The 18,451-nt window shown below is 35.4% G+C and overlaps 1 protein-coding gene across 1 annotated transcript; it reads left to right on the top strand.

The window, feature by feature from the left end:
* The first annotated feature begins 8,498 nt into the window (after positions 1 to 8,498).
* On the top strand, positions 8,499 to 9,200 carry LOC150092981 (tubulin polyglutamylase complex subunit 1-like). Its single transcript, XM_090414122.1, has one exon. The coding sequence runs from the start codon at positions 8,499 to 8,501 to the stop codon at positions 9,198 to 9,200; it is 702 nt and encodes a 233-aa protein (XP_090270248.1).
* The last annotated feature ends 9,251 nt before the right edge of the window (positions 9,201 to 18,451 follow it).

The raw sequence follows: 18,451 nt of genomic DNA on the forward strand, positions 1-18,451 counted from the left end.
AGAATCAGATCACCCTCCTGTGAGCCGTCTCTTTACTGCTGGCTGTTTAAATTAGTGATAGTCTTGGGCCACCTATCTCTGATTGGCTACCCTACCATTGCAGAATGAACTGCCCATTCAGTCTCCAAAGACAGAGCTAAAACCGTCTTACATACTCCCTATAGGGGAACAAAAGGCGTTAGCTGATTTTTTTTGTAAACAATGTTTCCTTTTTAGTTATTCTATTCCAAGTTTTCAATTATGTTTTAATACAGGAGTGCTGATTAATTTTTCAAAACAGGAATAGCCTCACATCCATGTTATTCACGGATTCTTTAAAATGCAGGAGCTACTCTTGAGGAATGATTATTATTATTATTATTATTATCAACATTTGACCTTCATGGAGTCAGACACTCATCGTGGGGGAGTACAGAATATTGCATACAATGCTCATACAGCCGCGTCTTAAATTGATTCGAAGTGTCCAGATCCATAACACAACTAACGCAATGCATTCCACTAACCAACCGCCCTCCATGCAAAGAACATGCTTCTCACTCCTTTGCTCACACCTTCCTTATACAGTTTCCAGCAATGGCCTCTTGTTCTACTCCCCTCTCCCATTCTATGAAAAATCCCTTCCATATCTACCTGATAAAAACCCCTGACCAGCTTATATACCTCAATCATATCCCTCCTATTCATGAGGCTCTGCAACTTACATTCTCTCAATCTGTCTTCATACTCCACATTCCAAAGACCGCAGACTACTTTTGTGAATCTTCTCTGTACCCTTTCGAACACATCCTCGTAACCATGAAAGCCCGACGACCAAATCTGCACACAATATGAGGCCTGATCAAAGCCTTATATAATGGAATGATAACCTCTCTATTTCTGCATGTCAGGATTCTCTGCATCGTTGCCATTATTCGATGTGATGTCTTCATAACTTGTGCAATGTGGCCCCGGAATTTCTCTACTTGTCCACTATTACTCCTGGATCACTCATCTCTTCTACTTCTGTTCAAGTTTCCCAACCTAGTGTATACTTTGTATCCCATCGTTCCCTAGCAAATCTCAAAACCTTACACTTCGCAACATTGAACTGACAGTTCCCCTTAACTGCCCTTTCATTGAACCAATTCAAGTCCTCTAGTAAGGCATTAGCATCAGCCTGATTTTGCATTGCTCTCTCATCAGTTTTGCATCATCCGCAAATAGCTGGATATCACTAGGTAAACCCGACCCAATATCATTAACATACAAATTGGACAACAATGGTCCTAAAACTAACCCCTGCAGCACACCAATGGTGACCTTTCTCTTTCGAGATACTGCACCCCCATATACAACTTTCTGATACCTATCTGACAGCCAGTCACTAATCCAACACAGAATTCTGTTATCCAATCCCATCTGTTTCAATTTATTTAAGAGCTTGTCATGTGGCGTGGCAGTCTATCAAAAGCCTTTGCAAAATCCAAGTACACCACTGTATTGCATCTCCTCTGTCCTGGGTATTTGTCACCTTGTTATAATACATAAGTAAGTTAGTGAAACGTGATCTCCCCTTAAGAAACCCATGCTGATAACCACAGAGAATACTGCTGTTATCAACCCATTTCTGTATCCTATTTCTCATTAATCTCTGCCGGGATTAATGCAGATATACAGATATACAGATGTGGTGAAGGTCCGGCAGAGATTGATGAGAAGTAGGATACCGAAATGTATCCTACTTCTAGTAGGATAGAGAACTGGCTGTAGCATTGGAATGCCTTATCACTGCCTTTATGCAGTGAAAAAGTTTTACCCTCCTTCTGCTTCCTTGGAACCTGTGCTATTGCAAAACTCTTATTATACAGGCATTCCAATGCTACAGCCAGTTCTCTGGAACATTCCCTTAAGATTTATTTCCTCAAATACCTCCTGCTCACTCACAGTTAAGCTACTCCTCCTATGTATTAAGCTATCCCTCTACACTTAAGTTCCTCATGATTCCACACTGATCAGGATGAAGCACACTTATAAATTTATCACTGAATACCACAACAATGTCTTCTGCAGCAAGTAACATTCTACTTTCATCCCTTAACTTCATCTTTCCGTGATCATTCTTCCTTCTACTTGCCACATATCTAAAAATACTCCTAGGTTTTCTTAGCCTGATTTTCCAATTTCTTCTCATACTCTACTATTGTTTTCTTTACTAACTGAGGCACTCTCCTGGCTTGTTCTTTATATTCTTCATGTGACTGATTACCATTATTCATCTTGTACTTCCTCTAAAGTACTTTCTTTTTCCAGATTTCATGCTTAAGCTCCAAATTCATATCCATTTTACATCTACCTTATTCAGTCTTTTGGCCTTTGGGATAGATTCGAACATTATTGCTATTATGTATTTCTTTGTAAGTTCCCATTCAACATTTATTTCCTTACCTCTCAACTCCTCGTTCCATGTTATAGCTCAGAGTTGTCTTCTAAGCTTGTCATAATCACCGGCCTTATAATTCCACAAATATCCTTTCCTCACAAAAGCCTGCATATGACTAATCACAACACAGGTGATTATTTCATTATCACTTTCACCAACTGGAGGAAAATGTGAAAACCCTCTAACAATTACATCCTCTGATGATCAGATCTAGAACTCTTGATCTTCGCATGCCTTCCTTTACGTGTTGCCTGAGATATCTCTCAAGAACTCTAGAAATTCACTTTCCTTATTCACAAATACTATCTCTTCATTTCAATCTATACCGCCATAATTAAAATCACCCATAATAATTACCGTTCCTTTGTTCACTAATCCAAGTTGTTTATGCATTTCTTCATCACCATATCCCAAGGCTATAGCAACAACTAACTATATATTTCTTCCTCTCAACCATCACGTTACACCACACTACCTCATAACCATAGACACTATTTTCCCCTTTCACGTCTACCTTATGTGGACTTAATTCCCCTGCTATCATCAGCAGTATTCTCCCTCCCTTCCTGCCTTTCTATCCTCAGGAAAAATACTATACTCTTCCATTTCTATTCCCCTTACGATATCATCTTCATTCAACCATGTTTCACTTATTCCAATGGTTTGGGAACGAATAAACTCAATCACTGAAACTATTTCATCCCCTTTATTTCTGAATACTTCTGGCATTTGTAAAAAAAACGCAACAATTCATTTTTAGGTCCATAGCCAGTCCTATCTAATCCATATCCATATGTTGGTTGTGATTTCCCCAGTACACTTACCAAATCACCTTTATCACCGCTTACCATACATATACCTGCTCAGTCTCCAGTTCTCCAACCGCATTGCAATATATATAATCCATCTTCATACACATGATGATGATTTGCAGAGTTCCAAATCGACAGATGTTTATTGATACATATTTGCTAGAAATTATCATATTGGAGTGTCTCTAAAGGTTAACCACCCAAATGGCCACACAGGTAAAACATTAGGCAAGCCAAAGTCACATAAACATTTTTGTTTTTGCAGAAGATGCTGTGCTAATCGAGTCTAGATTAGCATTCAGACTCCCGAAAACTACCTAAATAATCTTTAAAAATGCAGCGTGTAGTAAGCTGGCAATTAAAAAAAATCGGATAATGCCTTTCACTCTCCAAAGAGAATAAATGGAACCATTTAGCTCAAAATAACTTTTAAAAACTGGAAGGCGGCTCAATCCACCATTGGTCAATTACAGACAGCAGACACTGGAATATGAATGATTTATCATTAATATTTGGAAAAGAGAATACTGTAGACAATTTCTGCTATCTCATGGTCCCTAAAGTATATATTATTTTCTGACATAGTGTCATTATTTGTATGTCTATAAAACTAAAGTCCTAAAATAGGACTTTAGTTTTTGTTTATGTGACGCATAAATTTAAATAATAAATAAATAGTCTCTTTTATACCTGCATAGTGGTTTTTACTTTTGTTAGGCTTTACTGCTTGTCTACTAGTTTGTGCGTTTACACCTGAAGAGATTCTATGTAATTAGGATGAAACTTAGTGTTTTCAATTTAAACAATTGTTGCTATATATATATATATAAAAAAAAAAAAAATCAGCTAACGCCTTTTTATTCCCGTATACGGGGAGTAGGCGAGGCCATTTAGCCCTATCTAACTTTTGGAGACTGAGTGGGAAGTTCAATCTCCACTGGTACCAATCAGAGATAGATGGTCCAAGGCTATCACTAATTAAGCGGTACTCAGTGAAGAGAGACGGCTCAAATATGCCGCCATCTCGTGGTCCCTAACTCTAACACAATATATTTAATGTCTGAAATAATGTGGGTTCTACGGTCGATTTTCTTGAGTTTACAGGACGAAAAACCCGAGTTTCCGGGAGGAAAAACCTGCTTGCCCGTGCCAGAGATCGACTAACTCGGGAACCGAAAAAAATTTCCTCTAGTCGCCGACTAGACTCGAAACCAAGTCTTCCTTCGTGCGACCAAGCGCCGTGGTTGGCAAACGCCACATCCACTGAGCTACACAGGCTTCCTGGCGACCATGATACTTTTTATCATAATGAATTTAAAAAATTTGATAGTTTTAAAAAAGTACCAGACAACCATCGTACTTTTTTAAAACTATCAAATTTTTTAAATTCATTATGATAAATTATAATAATGAGAGTTATAATGCATTTCCAGATTTTGGTCAAAAAATAGCAGCTTGCAGCTTCTGATTTTCGCTTCAGAAAACAAGGCGATCTCTCTCTCTCTGCCATATCCGTCGCAATAATAATAATAAATAATAATAATAACGCCTCACTTGATGCGCTTCATTTTTGTTTCCAAGGTAGAGCCTGGCACTAATTCTTTTAGGACTACACTCTGTATATATATAGTTATGAAGTTACCTTGATAACTCTGCTAATAGTATGTTCTTTCTTGTGGTTATATCAGTTGTTAATTATCAGTTTGTTCTAGGTGTTTATCAGACTTTTTAGACCTCTCCCCCCCTGGTATGACTATATAACCGAATGATAAAACAGAAAATAATTTATTTCAATTAAGGGGATATTAAATCCCACATTGTTTTAAAACCGAATAAGAAACTCAGAGATTGGAATCAGAGAGTTTCATGCCGAATATAGTAAACGATAAAAATATCGGCGCAGACTAGCGTGAGCTAATGCAAGTAGTCCTAGTACATAGTACAATACCGGGTAATCGTTGCAAAGGTGAGTAAAGTTCTGATCGCTATTGTTTGGTATTTTCCATAATGTAAAAACACACTTCCTAGGAAATGTATGCTGTTATTACATTATGGTAGGAGGTCACTACCCAGACCGGTTTCAGCCTTTTTTGAGGCTTCATCAGTGAGTAGCTAGACCAAATTAATCGCCGATATTTTTATAGTTTACTATATACGTCATGAAACTCTGATTCCAATCTCTGAGTTTCTTATTCAGTTTTAAAACAATGTGGGATTTAATATCGCCTTAATTGATTTGGTATTAATTTGATCTAGCTACTCACTGATGAAGCCTCAAAAAAGGCTGAAACCCTCAGATGCCTTTCCAAGATTAATCTTGGAAAGGCCTTCATTCAGCAGTGGACTGACAATGGCTGATGACAGAGGTTTTCCCACGGCTAAGCCGACATTTTGCTTCTAGTACGTATTTTCAAAAATTTAGTAGCCTGAATTTATACAATGACTTAAGTGTGTCATGAATTTTTATATAATTTATCTTGTAAAAGAACTAATATTTCTGTAGGGTTACATTAGTAAATAAAGAAGTGAAATCAATGCTGTTTAAGATTTCATCATTTTGTAGATTGTATCTTTATTCATGGAAATAAAGTGTTCGGAATTCTTATTGTAAGAATTAGAACTCCTAAACGCTTTTAATAATTTTGCCTGATATTTTCTTTGTGTATTTTTGTAACCACATACATGCGAGGAATGAGGGTATGCAGGGACCAGATAGATAATCTTAATTCTTAATTAAACTTAGAGATAAGTTTAATTAAATTCAATTATTAATCTTAATTCTGCAAAGTAGTATTGAGGAGGTTATTAGTCCGGTTATTTAATACATTCGTTGGATCAATAACAAGAATGGAGTAAGTATCTGTATGTGGCATCTCTGCCATTTTGTAATATTCTTCGGTATCTAATATAACTGTAGCATTTCCGTTGTCAGTAGGAAGGATTATAACATTATCATTTCCTTTTAAGTTTTGCAATGCTTGGAGTTCTGCTTTCGTAACATTACTTTTTGGTGGTTTTGCTTGGTTAGCAGGGAAAATAGATTCTAATTCGCATTAATTTACTTTCTCAGGTGGAAGGAAAGATGCGGCCCAGCCTTTTCAGTTTTAGGTAGTAAAAGTTCTTTAGGTACTATGAGGGGAAATTGCAAAGTTAAAACGCTTGCTGAGGATATCTGTTTTTGTTTGAAAGATGGGAACCAGCTTCACTGATTATGATCTTGTTGAGGAAGGTGATCCTTTGGTTTATATACATTTTCTTGTTCCACTTTCAAAGCATTCTCCATGCCTACGTAGCCATGTTATTTTCTACAATTTGTTCTAAAGAGGCGGATAAATATGTCTTATGGGAATTTGGTTGTATTATAAACCTTGAGTGTCAAGAATTCGTTCTTGGAGAAGCTCTCGTTTAGCTTTATAATAAATACTCTTTGTGCTTTCAGCTTTATGGCGCCTTTAAAACCAATGAACTTTGGGAATAGGTCTTTGAACTTACAATGTTCTTAAATTCTTAATATTCTTAAATCCAGTTAGTTCTTTTTGCCTTAAGAAAAGAAATTCTCTATTTTTAATCCTGAATATATTTCCTTTTCCAGTGCCTTTCGACCAAGGCACTGGAATCTGGATACTTCAAGTCCTGTATTTTTTTAAGCATTAATTTTAATATGAGCGGGTTATGGCTTTAATACCTAGGGTCACCCTTCTAGTAGTTTACACTAATGGCATACATCGTCAACATCAGTACTTCCCAAACTTCTGGATGCCAGGGCCCCTTTGGAAAAATGTAAATATTTCACGGCCCCTCGAAAAAAAAATCGTAATAGAGACATATAATAATAATATATTTATGTTCAGTACAAAAAATACTCAGCGAATATTGCAAAAACCGAATGCAAATATTAAATTTTTAGCATCTTACATACACGTTTGACATGGCACCATCTCATATTTTTATATAGATAGATATATTGTTATTGTGAGCCTGTGTAGCTCAGTGGATGTGGCGTTTGCCAACCACGGCGCTTGCCGCACGAAGGAAGACTTGGTTTCGAGTCTAGTCGGCGACTAGAGGAAATTTTTCTAAGGCTTTTTTCGACCGGTTCCCGAGTTAGTCGATCTCTGGCACGGGCAAGCAGGTTTTCCTCCCGGAAACTCGGGTTTTTCGTCCTGTAAACTGAAGAAAATCGACCGTAGAACCCACATTATTTCAGACATTAAATATATTGTTAGGGTTAGGGACCACGAGATGGCGGCACATTTGAACCGTCTCTCTTCACTGAGTACCGCTTAATTAGTGATAGCCTTGGGCCATCTATCTCTGATTGGTACCAGTGGAGATTGAACTGCCCACTCAGTCTCCAAAAGTTAGATAGGGCTAAATGGCCTCGCCTACTCCCCGTATACGGGAATAAAAAGGCGTTAGCTGATTTTTTTATTTATTTTTTATTGTTATTGTACATTTGCAGTACATGCACATGAAACATAAAACGATTAGTAATAAAGAAAGAATTAAAAACATAAAAGAAGTTTAATAACAATTTAATGGGATGGATGTGTTCCAATACTGCTACACAAAAAGTCAATATCAGGTGAAATAGTTGAAACTGCAATTGTTAGATTTCTGCTTTGAAATGAAACTTATATCAATAAGCATATATTTATTAATATTCATCAAAAATCACTAATATTTATTATGCGCCCAAAAATGCAGGAAGCAAAATTTGTGAACCCGCATCAATGTGATTTTTTTTCCATTAAAAAAAAAATAAAAAGAAATATTAAATAAAAATTAAATGTTTCTTTTAAGATAAAAAAATCTATTTAGTCTTAAAACATTTCAAATTTGTTTTCATTATTTCACAGTCCCCAAGGGGGCTGCGGCCCACAGTTTGTGAAGCGCTGGTCAACATCACCCATTCACTCTCATCTCGTTGAGACGGCAGATGGGACTGGGAGAAAAAGAAAAATGTGTTCATTGTTTAAAAAAATGTTATGTTAATTCTATCTTGTAGGCGACGTTCGTGCTGAACGAACGCTAGTAGAAAGTAGTTGGTTATGTGAAGAAAAAGAAGTGTGTATTTTTATATATATTTATTTTTCTTTTTCATGTTGAAAGAACCAAGATGTTATTGATTTCAAAAAAAGAAATACGTACAGTCTCTTTTTACTAAAAAAATGAAAATTTTGTGTACAGAATAATATTAAGTGGAAATATATCTCGCAAATAGGTATTATTTATTGTGATCTGTAATTTGTAGATGCGATCTAATGGAAGAAGATCAAATTGACACTGTTTTGCAACAAGCGCTTTTGGCATTGCTAGATATCAAGCCTCCGGATCCAATACATTTTTTAGCCACCTATTTTCAACGGGAATGTGAAAAAAGTAATCGGGTAGCTCAGGCAGCTTATTTGCTTGAAAATATGACCATTCAGCATCCCGCAATGGAAGAAAGATTACTGAAAGCATATAGTACAATCAGTCAATATAAAGTTCAGCAAGAAGTTCATGGCCTTACTGGTGACATTTACACAGATTTATTGTCCCAGTTAATTAGTTGCTTACCAGCTCATCAAAAAGATAAGGTAATACAAAAGCTGCAATGCCACAGCACAGAATATATCTCCTTTTCAGTGTTTAGAGCTGGTGTGCTGACTTGCACACTTTTGAAAGAGTTTGTCAAAGAAGTTAAAGAGTTGTATAGTTCCCTATGTGAAGAAGCAACAGGGAAAGTACCAAAACCACTTTGTGATGCTGCACTGAATAATTTATGCTTTTCTCTTAGTTCAACAAAAAGTGATCCTGCCACTGTTTTAGATGTTGGTATTAAGCTGGGCGTTTTGGACCTTGCATCCACTCTAAAATCAGAAGCAGTAAATTCTCAGGCAATGAGTGAGGTGGTGAAAGAAGAAGATTTTCTCACAGAAGCTATAGAAATTTTTTTAGGTCAGATTCCACATGTCAAGTAAATTCCATAGATAGTTTGTATATGGGAGTGGATGAATGTAAGAGGAGAGAGAGGAAGACCTATCAACAAGACATAATAGTCACTAACTTAGAAATTTTTTATCCAATTGCACCAGAGGGAGCTTGTGCTTACAGGTACAAAATATGTCACATCATATGTGTCCATTTTCTGCAAACATTTTTGTTTAAATCTAGCAGAAATTAAACATCAAAATAGGTTCTTATAGTTATTTAAATTAGCCAGTTTGGTTAGCTGAGTGGATACCATGTCTGCTATCCAAACAATAGATGGATGTTTGTGAATATGTTGAAGTGGTAGGTGAATAAGACCACCACCCTACTTATTGAGGCCTGAAAAAAGTTTTTAGAGCAGGGCTTTTAAGTGATGTCTTGGTTAACAAATAGTACTGATACTAATGCACTCTAAATTTATCACTCTTCAGGGATGGGATTTACAAAAAAAAACACTTTAGTAATTGCAACCATTATAAAATGAATGAGTGGTGATTGATCATTCTCTTTAAATATTACAAACTAGTTAAAGATATAGCAAATAGTGATATAGCACAATATCACTACAACATTTTATGTTAGTGTGATAATTCCATGACAAAACTAGTCATTAAACTGATAAAATTATTTTTCATTATTTTCCTGTGATATTGGTTAGTTGTTATATTATAATCAGCTGTAATCAAATTGCACAATTTGAAGAGAGACAGAAAAAAAACAACAACTAAAGATAGATGTTTTATTACAGTGTTTTATTAGAAATGTGTGCATTTTTGCCAAGTATAAATTGTTTATTTCAAAATCAGCAGATATTTATTAACTTATTTCCTAATATCATTCCTATATTGTAGTTTATTCATTAGTTAGTATATTATATACAATAGAATATGCTCATTATTCTGTAGTCAAGTTTCATATGAGCTTTCTATTTGTGATAGCAATTTTGGAGTTGTTTTAAATACGTTGATATTTGCAAGAAATGTTTATAATTTACATCAAAATATAAAAAGGTCAAAAATGTTTGTTAAATGAGATACAGTGCTTTTTCTGTTAACTGTAATAAAAGCATTTACAGTCACTTAATTTTGTTGAAGTATTTTGTGCATCTTATAATTTATTTCATTCTGTTTATTTTAGTTTTTTTGAAGGTCTACCATATAAATTATCAAATGCTCTGAAAGCTGAGTAAACTGACACAATAATCAGAACAAACATAATCTTTCCTCCCCCTATATATTTATCTGAATATCACTATTCCTCTTGAAGCATTACTAACAGATAATGCAATATGTGTTGTGTATGACCATGTGATACAATATCTGTTTATTTTTAGTGTTGCCTGTTTTTAAAGATAACTTAATCCAAAGGTTATGAATTTATCTGTACAAAGTTTAGTAAAATATGTTTAAGTGCGTGACATATTTCAGTTGCCTGATTAAAAAAATTACTAGCAAAGATTTCATTTATTTGGCAATTTTTTTTCTCATTCTTTTAATTTTTGACAAGATTTATTAACGTCAGAATAATTTATTGCATACACACACATACACAAACTATGCAAGTTATGTATTTTTTTAATTACCTTTTTCCCATAATAAGTTAATATCATGATATGATATCAACTCATTATGAATGCTTCCTGCACTAGTGCATATACTTGAATATGTGAAGTGAGATTCGTAATGAAATAAATCTCTATGATGCAATGGGGATGATTATTTTCAGTCTTTTCAATTTTTTATTAGTGCTGTAGTTTCCTCTTTTTTTTTTTTTTTTTTTTTTTTCAGGCATTTTCAAAGATGGTAAAGCAGAGTAAAAAAAAAAAAACATTATTCAGTTTGATAGTTACTTATCAGATGAAAAAAAAAAGATGAATATTGCAATCTGAAACAAAAGGAATAGCTTATCAAATACTGTACATCATGCTTTAAATTTGTAATGCAGAAAATTAAAAGGAATCATGGAAACAGAGAGCTGTGATACACACACATGCACAAAATGGAACCAAAATAGAAAGAAGAGTACAGGCAGGCATTATGATTAGGATTCAGAAGTCCATTTCAAAGCCAATAAATTACTATAAAGACTGAAATGAAAGAAGAATAAGTAAACATCATTCAGCTTGATAGTTACATATCAGGTGAAAAAAAAAATGATGAATATTGCAATCTGAAACATAAAAGGAATAGTTTATTAACAAATTAATTTGATGTAATATTATATTCATCATGATTTAAAGTTGTAATACAGAAATGAAGAAAATTAAAACGAGTAATGGAAACAGAGAGCTGTGATATATATATATATATATAGGGCTTATATTCAGGGTGTGGTGCACACTCACAGAACAACAGTATACAATACACTAATGTTTCATGAAGAGGACACTTTTCAATGCATAAACTTTGCATCATATTTGCGTTATAGCCCATGTATGCCCTTACAAATACAGACACTTTTGAGCCCCTTTAAAACATACAGATGATGCAGCTGGTCAAATTCTTAGCATCCAGTGGTTTTAAACAACCCAGAAGAGGCAGGGTGTGCACCGAGACAATAGCCCATAAATCAGTGTCTGTGACTGGTTATTGTGTCAACCAATCTAATTGAACGTTGTCGCAAGTTGCTGTTTTTGTTTTCTGAGTTTCATCTGTTTTGCATGTGAACTGATGTATATAGATGCCGATATAGACAAGAATTTTCTATAAATAATTTGTAACTCTTTTGCCTATATTTACAATGGGAAACAGTATTGATGAACTACTGAATCTCCCATTTTCTGCCAGCCCTTTTGCCGATTGTATAATTGATTTTAGTCAAAGGAGGTTGGAACTTCTGCATAAGTAAAATGAGTTATTTCAGCCTTTCTTTGGTTTAATTCGGAAAAATAATAATTTCCCAAACGATTACTTTTTCCGATTTCTGTGTGTATTATATGGCTGTATTTAAAAATCCTGTCAAAATTCAAATTATCCATATCTCACTCTAGTATTTGACAATGATAATCTAATCTCACCATGAAGCGTAAGCCCTTTGTGCTTCTCACATAAACAGTGCACGTTGAAGCATAGCCATTGTTTATTTGACCTTTACGCTTTTCATATTTATTAATTTTATTAATTCATAAAATATTCAAAGTTATCCTACAATTAATTGTATTGGACCAATTAAGATGAGGGCTGATGCTCTACGCACTCTTAAAACTTGCATACTTCAATAAAAATGGAATCATAATGGACGTGAATTTTGTAGTGCGGGTTTAAGCCACCCAACCTAAATGGGCACACAATACCACTGATACACACACACACACACAATGGAGCCAGTGGAGACGAGAGTGAGAGTACATGCAAGCATTATGATTAGGATTCAGAAACCTATTTCAAAGCCAATAAATTACTATAATACTGAAATGAAAGAATAAGTTAGATTTAAAATAGAGGCTACTTAATTATTAACATAATGGGAGTATATGTTCCAGAAGAAGAAAAATAAGACAATAGTATGATTCTGAACAATTACAAAACATTAAAATGATAATGTAATATTAACAGGAGATTAATGGTGAGAATCAGTAAAATAAAAATTAATATAGGAATATATGAAGAACATTTAAAGTAATAATTATAAAGCAAATGTTTTTTTTCTGTAAGACTGGGCCAGTGGATGTCTATCTTAAAAGGAAGCTGATGGAAATGGGCTAGCTATGTAGCCATAAGGAAAAATGTAATTTGGATTTCTAGAGAGCAAGAAATCTAGGGAATGACATGAAGCAACGAGATCATAAAAATAGCAGGATAAAAACTGGATTATGGATGGTCTGTGAGAGAGGGAAGATTGGTGAAAATTGGGAATGGCCTTTGCCCAGGTTGGGACTCAGCTAGCTGATAACAAGGTTTTTATTTACCATTTGTTACTAAAATATAAAAATTGATCGAGGTACAAAATTTGTTAAAATCTTTCTTTTCTCTCCACCTTCTGAAAAGATGACCAAAGTTTAATTGCTGTCTTGAGCAGTTAATGGACCTACAGTCTAACAAACAGGTTGTGAGTCTGAATCCCATCATCCATATGAATGTTTGTGATTGTCTTTAAGTGGAAAATAAATTGCATCACCCAGTGTAATTCACCCCATTTAGTGAAGTCCTAAAATGGACTTTAAAAATGTTTTGTTTGGTCTCTAAAGCAAAGTTTTGACTATGTAAAAATCAATAAATAAAAACTGTAAATAAATACATAAGAAAAAAATCCTTAACCCACCCACTGTACTAATATAGTATAGGTTCCCAACCATTTGTGAATGCGAGTCCTGAAAAAAAGGAAGAAAAAGAAAAAACCTCTTACTATAGTGGAAACATTGCACTGGCTCCTGTAATTTTCCATTAGAGTCATCAGAAGAAAAATTCCCAATAACTTAGAGACTAAAACATCTATTTCTTATGCAATACATCCAAATGTACTCAAAAGTTGTGCTTTGGAACAACACTACTTCTTATCATCTCCATAGACTTTCATACTGAAATAATATTTATTCCCTAGCATTAGGCTGCCAGAAGAGAGACCATTATGGGTTCGTATCGATTATAGTTACCATATTTTAAGGAACTTTTTAAAGCCGTTCTTTAGCTACTTCCTCAGTTAGTGGATCTTTGGCATAAAGTAGATTTTTCTTCACTCGACCATAGAACTCACTGTTTCAGACATAACATATACCTCTTTGGGTTTAGAACCACAAAATTATGGTGCTGTCTGCCATATACCCGAAAATTTGATAGCTTTGGGCTAGTGGTCAGTGTTGGATGAGAGGTGGAGGTCAGCAGCTGACCAATCATCAAAGGTTAGTCAAGGCTGAAGGTACCCCCATCTATAACAGGAAATAACAGGAGTTGGAGAAGCGATTTTATTTAATTATTTTCACTATGACGATGACTCACCGTGTTTTCTGAGTGAATATCAGTTTTTAATGACATGTAATCTAAATCCAACTTTTTCAACAGGTCTGTGTAGCTCAGTGAAAGTGGTGCTTGCATCCTCTGTGCTAGGCTGCCCGAAGATAGACAAGTTCAATTCTAGATGCCGACTAGAGGAACTTTTTATAGGCCTTTGATCTCTGGCACAAGCAAGTGGATGTTTTTTCTCCCAGAAACTCAGATTTTTTTGTGCTGTAAACTCAAGAAAATTGACCATAGAACTCGCATTATTTCAGACAGTAACACATCATGTTAGGGTGGTTAGGTACTAAGAGATGGCAGCTTGTTTGCCTGTCTCTTCATCAGTTGCCGCTTATAATTAGTGATGGCCATGGGCCAGCTATCTCTGATTGGCTACCGGTGGAAATTGAACTGTCCCACTCAGTCTCCCAAAGCTAGACAGGGATAAACGGCCTTGCCTATTCCCTATAAGGGAATAAAAGGCGTTACCTGATTATTTATTATTATTAACTTTTTGAACAGGGAAGCGACAGGATTCATTGGATTTAAGGACTCTTCATATACAGCTATATTACCGTTTGATTTTCTGCATCCAAACATAATGATTATATAATAAGCCAAAAGGCTATTTTACCAGCGACATAAGTTAAGTTAAAGGGAGATGGTAAATCCTGTTTTATTTTATAGCCGGGTACGAAACTTGGATCGAAATCCATCGAATCCATAGAGTTTCATGCCGAAAAAACTATCGGCGAGCCCAAGTGTAAGTGATCACTTGGGTAGTACAACACCAAGCAAAGGTGGAGCAAGCTTCGTCACTAACCTTAATATTCTCTCATAATGTAAAACACAGCTCCTAAGAGATGTATATATACTGAGAAGAGGTCACTACCCAGGCCGGTTTCAACCTTTTTTGAGGTGTCATCAGTGAGTAGGTAGACCTGGAATATCAAAGTTTTAAGTGAACTGAACTTACATGTACCTCTACTCTTAGGAGCTGCTGTGTTTTACATTATGAGAGAATATTAAGGTTAGTGACGGAGCTTGCTCCACCTTTGCTTGGAGTTGCCCTGGTGTTGTACTACCCAAATGATCACTTACACTTGGGCTCGCCGATAGTTTTTTCGGCATGAAACTCTATGGATTTGATGGATTTCGATCCGAGTTTCGTACCCAGCTATAAAATAAAATGGGATTTACCATCTCCCTTTAACTTAACTTATGTCACTGGTAAAATAGCCTTTTGGCTTATTATAGTAGTAATAACAATATAGGAGTACACCAGTTCAGCAATTCTATAGTAGAGGTATATTAAGTTTGGTTCACTTAAAACTTGGATATTCCAGGTCTACCTACTCACTGATGAGACTTCAAAAAAAGGTTGAAACCGGTCTGGGTAGTTACCTCTTCTCATAATGTAAAACAGTATATATACATCTCTTAGGAGCTGTGTGACGGATCTTGCTCCACCTTTGCTTGGAGTTGCCCTGGTGTTGTACTACCCAAGTGATCACTTACACTTGGACTCGCCGATAGTTTTTTCAGCATGAAACTCTATGGATTCGATGAATTTCGATCAGAGTTTTGTATCCGATTATAAAATAAAACGGGATTTACCATCTCCCTTTAACTTAGTGATTATATACTTTATCGAGCATATGAAAACTACTAATTACCCAGACCAAATATATCGAGAATTTTAATCAGCGCGAGTCATTAATCAAAGGCCAAGTTTTGTTTTACATCAGTCTAAGTAGAGATCAATTTGATTCTCTAGAGTTATATCGTAAGGTGCATTTCTTCTTTTGTATTTAGCATCTGAAATACAGTTTATCATCCTAAAGAACTGTTATCATTCGAGTATCGCTTATTTCTGCAGCATATTCATTCCATTCTTTTTATATCTAAAATTACTTTTGCATTATCCAATGAGTATTGATTGTTATTATTTGCTGTCATATACAGTGTATTCACAATTATCTGTGCATGATTCTTTTTTAATGAATATGATTCATAAAATTACACATATAAAAAGACTGGTTTCCATAAATTAAGGAACAAAGAGAAAACAATGAAACATCCACAAAAATTGCAAATAAATTATTTAATTCGCTTAATAAATTGGTACGTAAAAACGAATTGTTTACTTCGTGTAATAAATGGGTATGTAAACACAATAGTTAAAAACGACCATAGAGCTCACTGGCTTTGCTTGATGAGGAAGAGAATTATCTTGTAGGTAAAATGTCTCCCCTATCATACCCACATTCGGACGAACATAGGGATTCAGGACCTCGTTTTTATAAGTCGCAGCATTTGAGGTTCTGCTAGGAAGCACATGCAGGTCTGTGCATCCACCCAACAAGATGCCTCCCCAATTCATCACACTCCCCACCATAAGTGTCCTTTTCACGGTTCTGGAGAACCAAGTGTCCATGGTTCTCCAGATCAGAGCACGCTTAGTATTGCTCTGTAGAGCAAATCAAACAATACTGTCCCCCCCCGCCATTAATCTTAGGTTCAGCTGACATGAAGCCTGGCCCATTTCAAACATTCTCTCCTGTCACATGGAGATAGAGGAGACTGGTCGTCCAGCATACAGACCACCTTGATGAAACTTTATTTTTATATTACTCTACACAAGAAAGGCAAAAGAGTTTATAGTAAATAAATAAATGCCGTGTATGAGCAATGCTTCTGTAACCGAAAAAAAAAAAAGTCAGATTGCAGCTGTTTCGAGGTAGCACTTCTGTTTCGGTGAGCAGAATCGGAGATTACGGTCACTCACTGCCATTGTACCCCCATGGCCTTCCTACACTGTAACTTACCTCTGAGACGATGTTTGTGGCTGCTGGAATCATTTCCAGTCTATGAACCACAGAACGACTCACATGCAACCATGTGGCTCCCTCCACTTGACTTGTCGGTCTCTAGTCTTACAATGGCTCACCACCTGAATTCATCAGTGGAAAACCACTCAAAAATGCATGCTTTTATGCGACGCATTTCATGTACCACTGACCCTGCTACTCACTTGTGTACGATAACTAGACAGCATCATGTTTTACATAATGTACTTGATTGTCATATGTGCCCCCCCCCCCTCCTCTGCGAGTTATCACATTATTTTCTTTGTTCTTTAATTTATGGAAATTAGTGTATGTACACAGAACATTTGGGATAATAAAGGTGGATATTTTCTTGTCACTCATCTGTTGGAAGTGAGCACACACAGGGAGTAGAAAGTGTATGTGAACAGCACTTAAATCAAGAAGGAATCGTTCAAGTCACTGTGTAAAAAGACCTCGCAAAATTCTTTAAATAACCTCTTGCAACTTTATGAAAAATTTGCCGAGAAAGTATGATTTTCTGCAATTTAAAAAGCTTGTTACTAGTTAAGCAAAGGTTATCTAATCCTAGCATTCTATGCCATTGAAAATGAATGTAATCAGCGAGTTCTTCACCTCTCACTTCAGATTTTATCCATAGCAAGACAATTGAATTATTATTATATCATATTTATTGCTAGTATTGTATTTTAATGATACTAGTAATTGTTTAAAATATATTTATGATATGAATAAAATAAAAAAATATATAAATCTGCTAATACCTTTTATTCCTGTATAAAAGTAGCCTATTTTTACCTCTAATTTGATTGGAGACTGAGGGACATCAATCTCCACCATCAGAGAGAGATAGCAGACCCAGGACCATCACTAAATATAAACAGCATCCAGTGAAGAGATGATAGACAAGTGATGCAATTCCATGGACCCTAACACAATATTTATTTTCTGAAATAGTGTTGGTTCGACGGTCGATTCTCTTGAATTTTACTGGAAACAAAACGTTTGCCCATGCCAGGGACTGACTAAGTTGGTGATCAGTTGAAGAAAGGAATAGAAAAGTTCATCTAGAAGTCAACTAGATTCTATACTTTCCTACTCTAGTCTAGATTCTATTCTTTTGGAAGCTTTCTTGGGCACTCTAGATGCAAGCTCCACTTCCACAGGCCTACTTATGACATATGGAATAGCAATCTGATGTTAATTTGAACTTTTTTTTTCTAGGTGTATATTTATATTTACCTCAAACAGTCTCCATATGACAATGCCTTTTGGTTTTATTTATTTAGTATGGGGTTCCCCCCTTTTCCCCCATCCCTTAAGACAGTTCTCTCATTAGGGTCCTCCAAATGAGAGATTAAGTATGTATTTTATGACTGTAGATCCGTATTTGTTCACGGAGACGGTTTGCCACTATATGAGTTTCTGGGTGAAAAAACTTCTGACTGGCTAACTCATCTT

This window comes from Typopeltis vanoorti, chromosome 24 (assembly GCF_054136105.1).
Source record: "Typopeltis vanoorti isolate ZY-2024b chromosome 24, IOZ_Tvanoo_1.0, whole genome shotgun sequence".
Taxonomy (NCBI): domain Eukaryota; kingdom Metazoa; phylum Arthropoda; class Arachnida; order Uropygi; family Thelyphonidae; genus Typopeltis; species Typopeltis vanoorti.

Coding starts and splice junctions, on each gene's coding strand:
- LOC150092981 (XM_090414122.1), top strand. CDS start 8,499: ATGGAAGAAGATCAAATTGACACTGTTTTGCAACAAGCGCTTTTGGCA.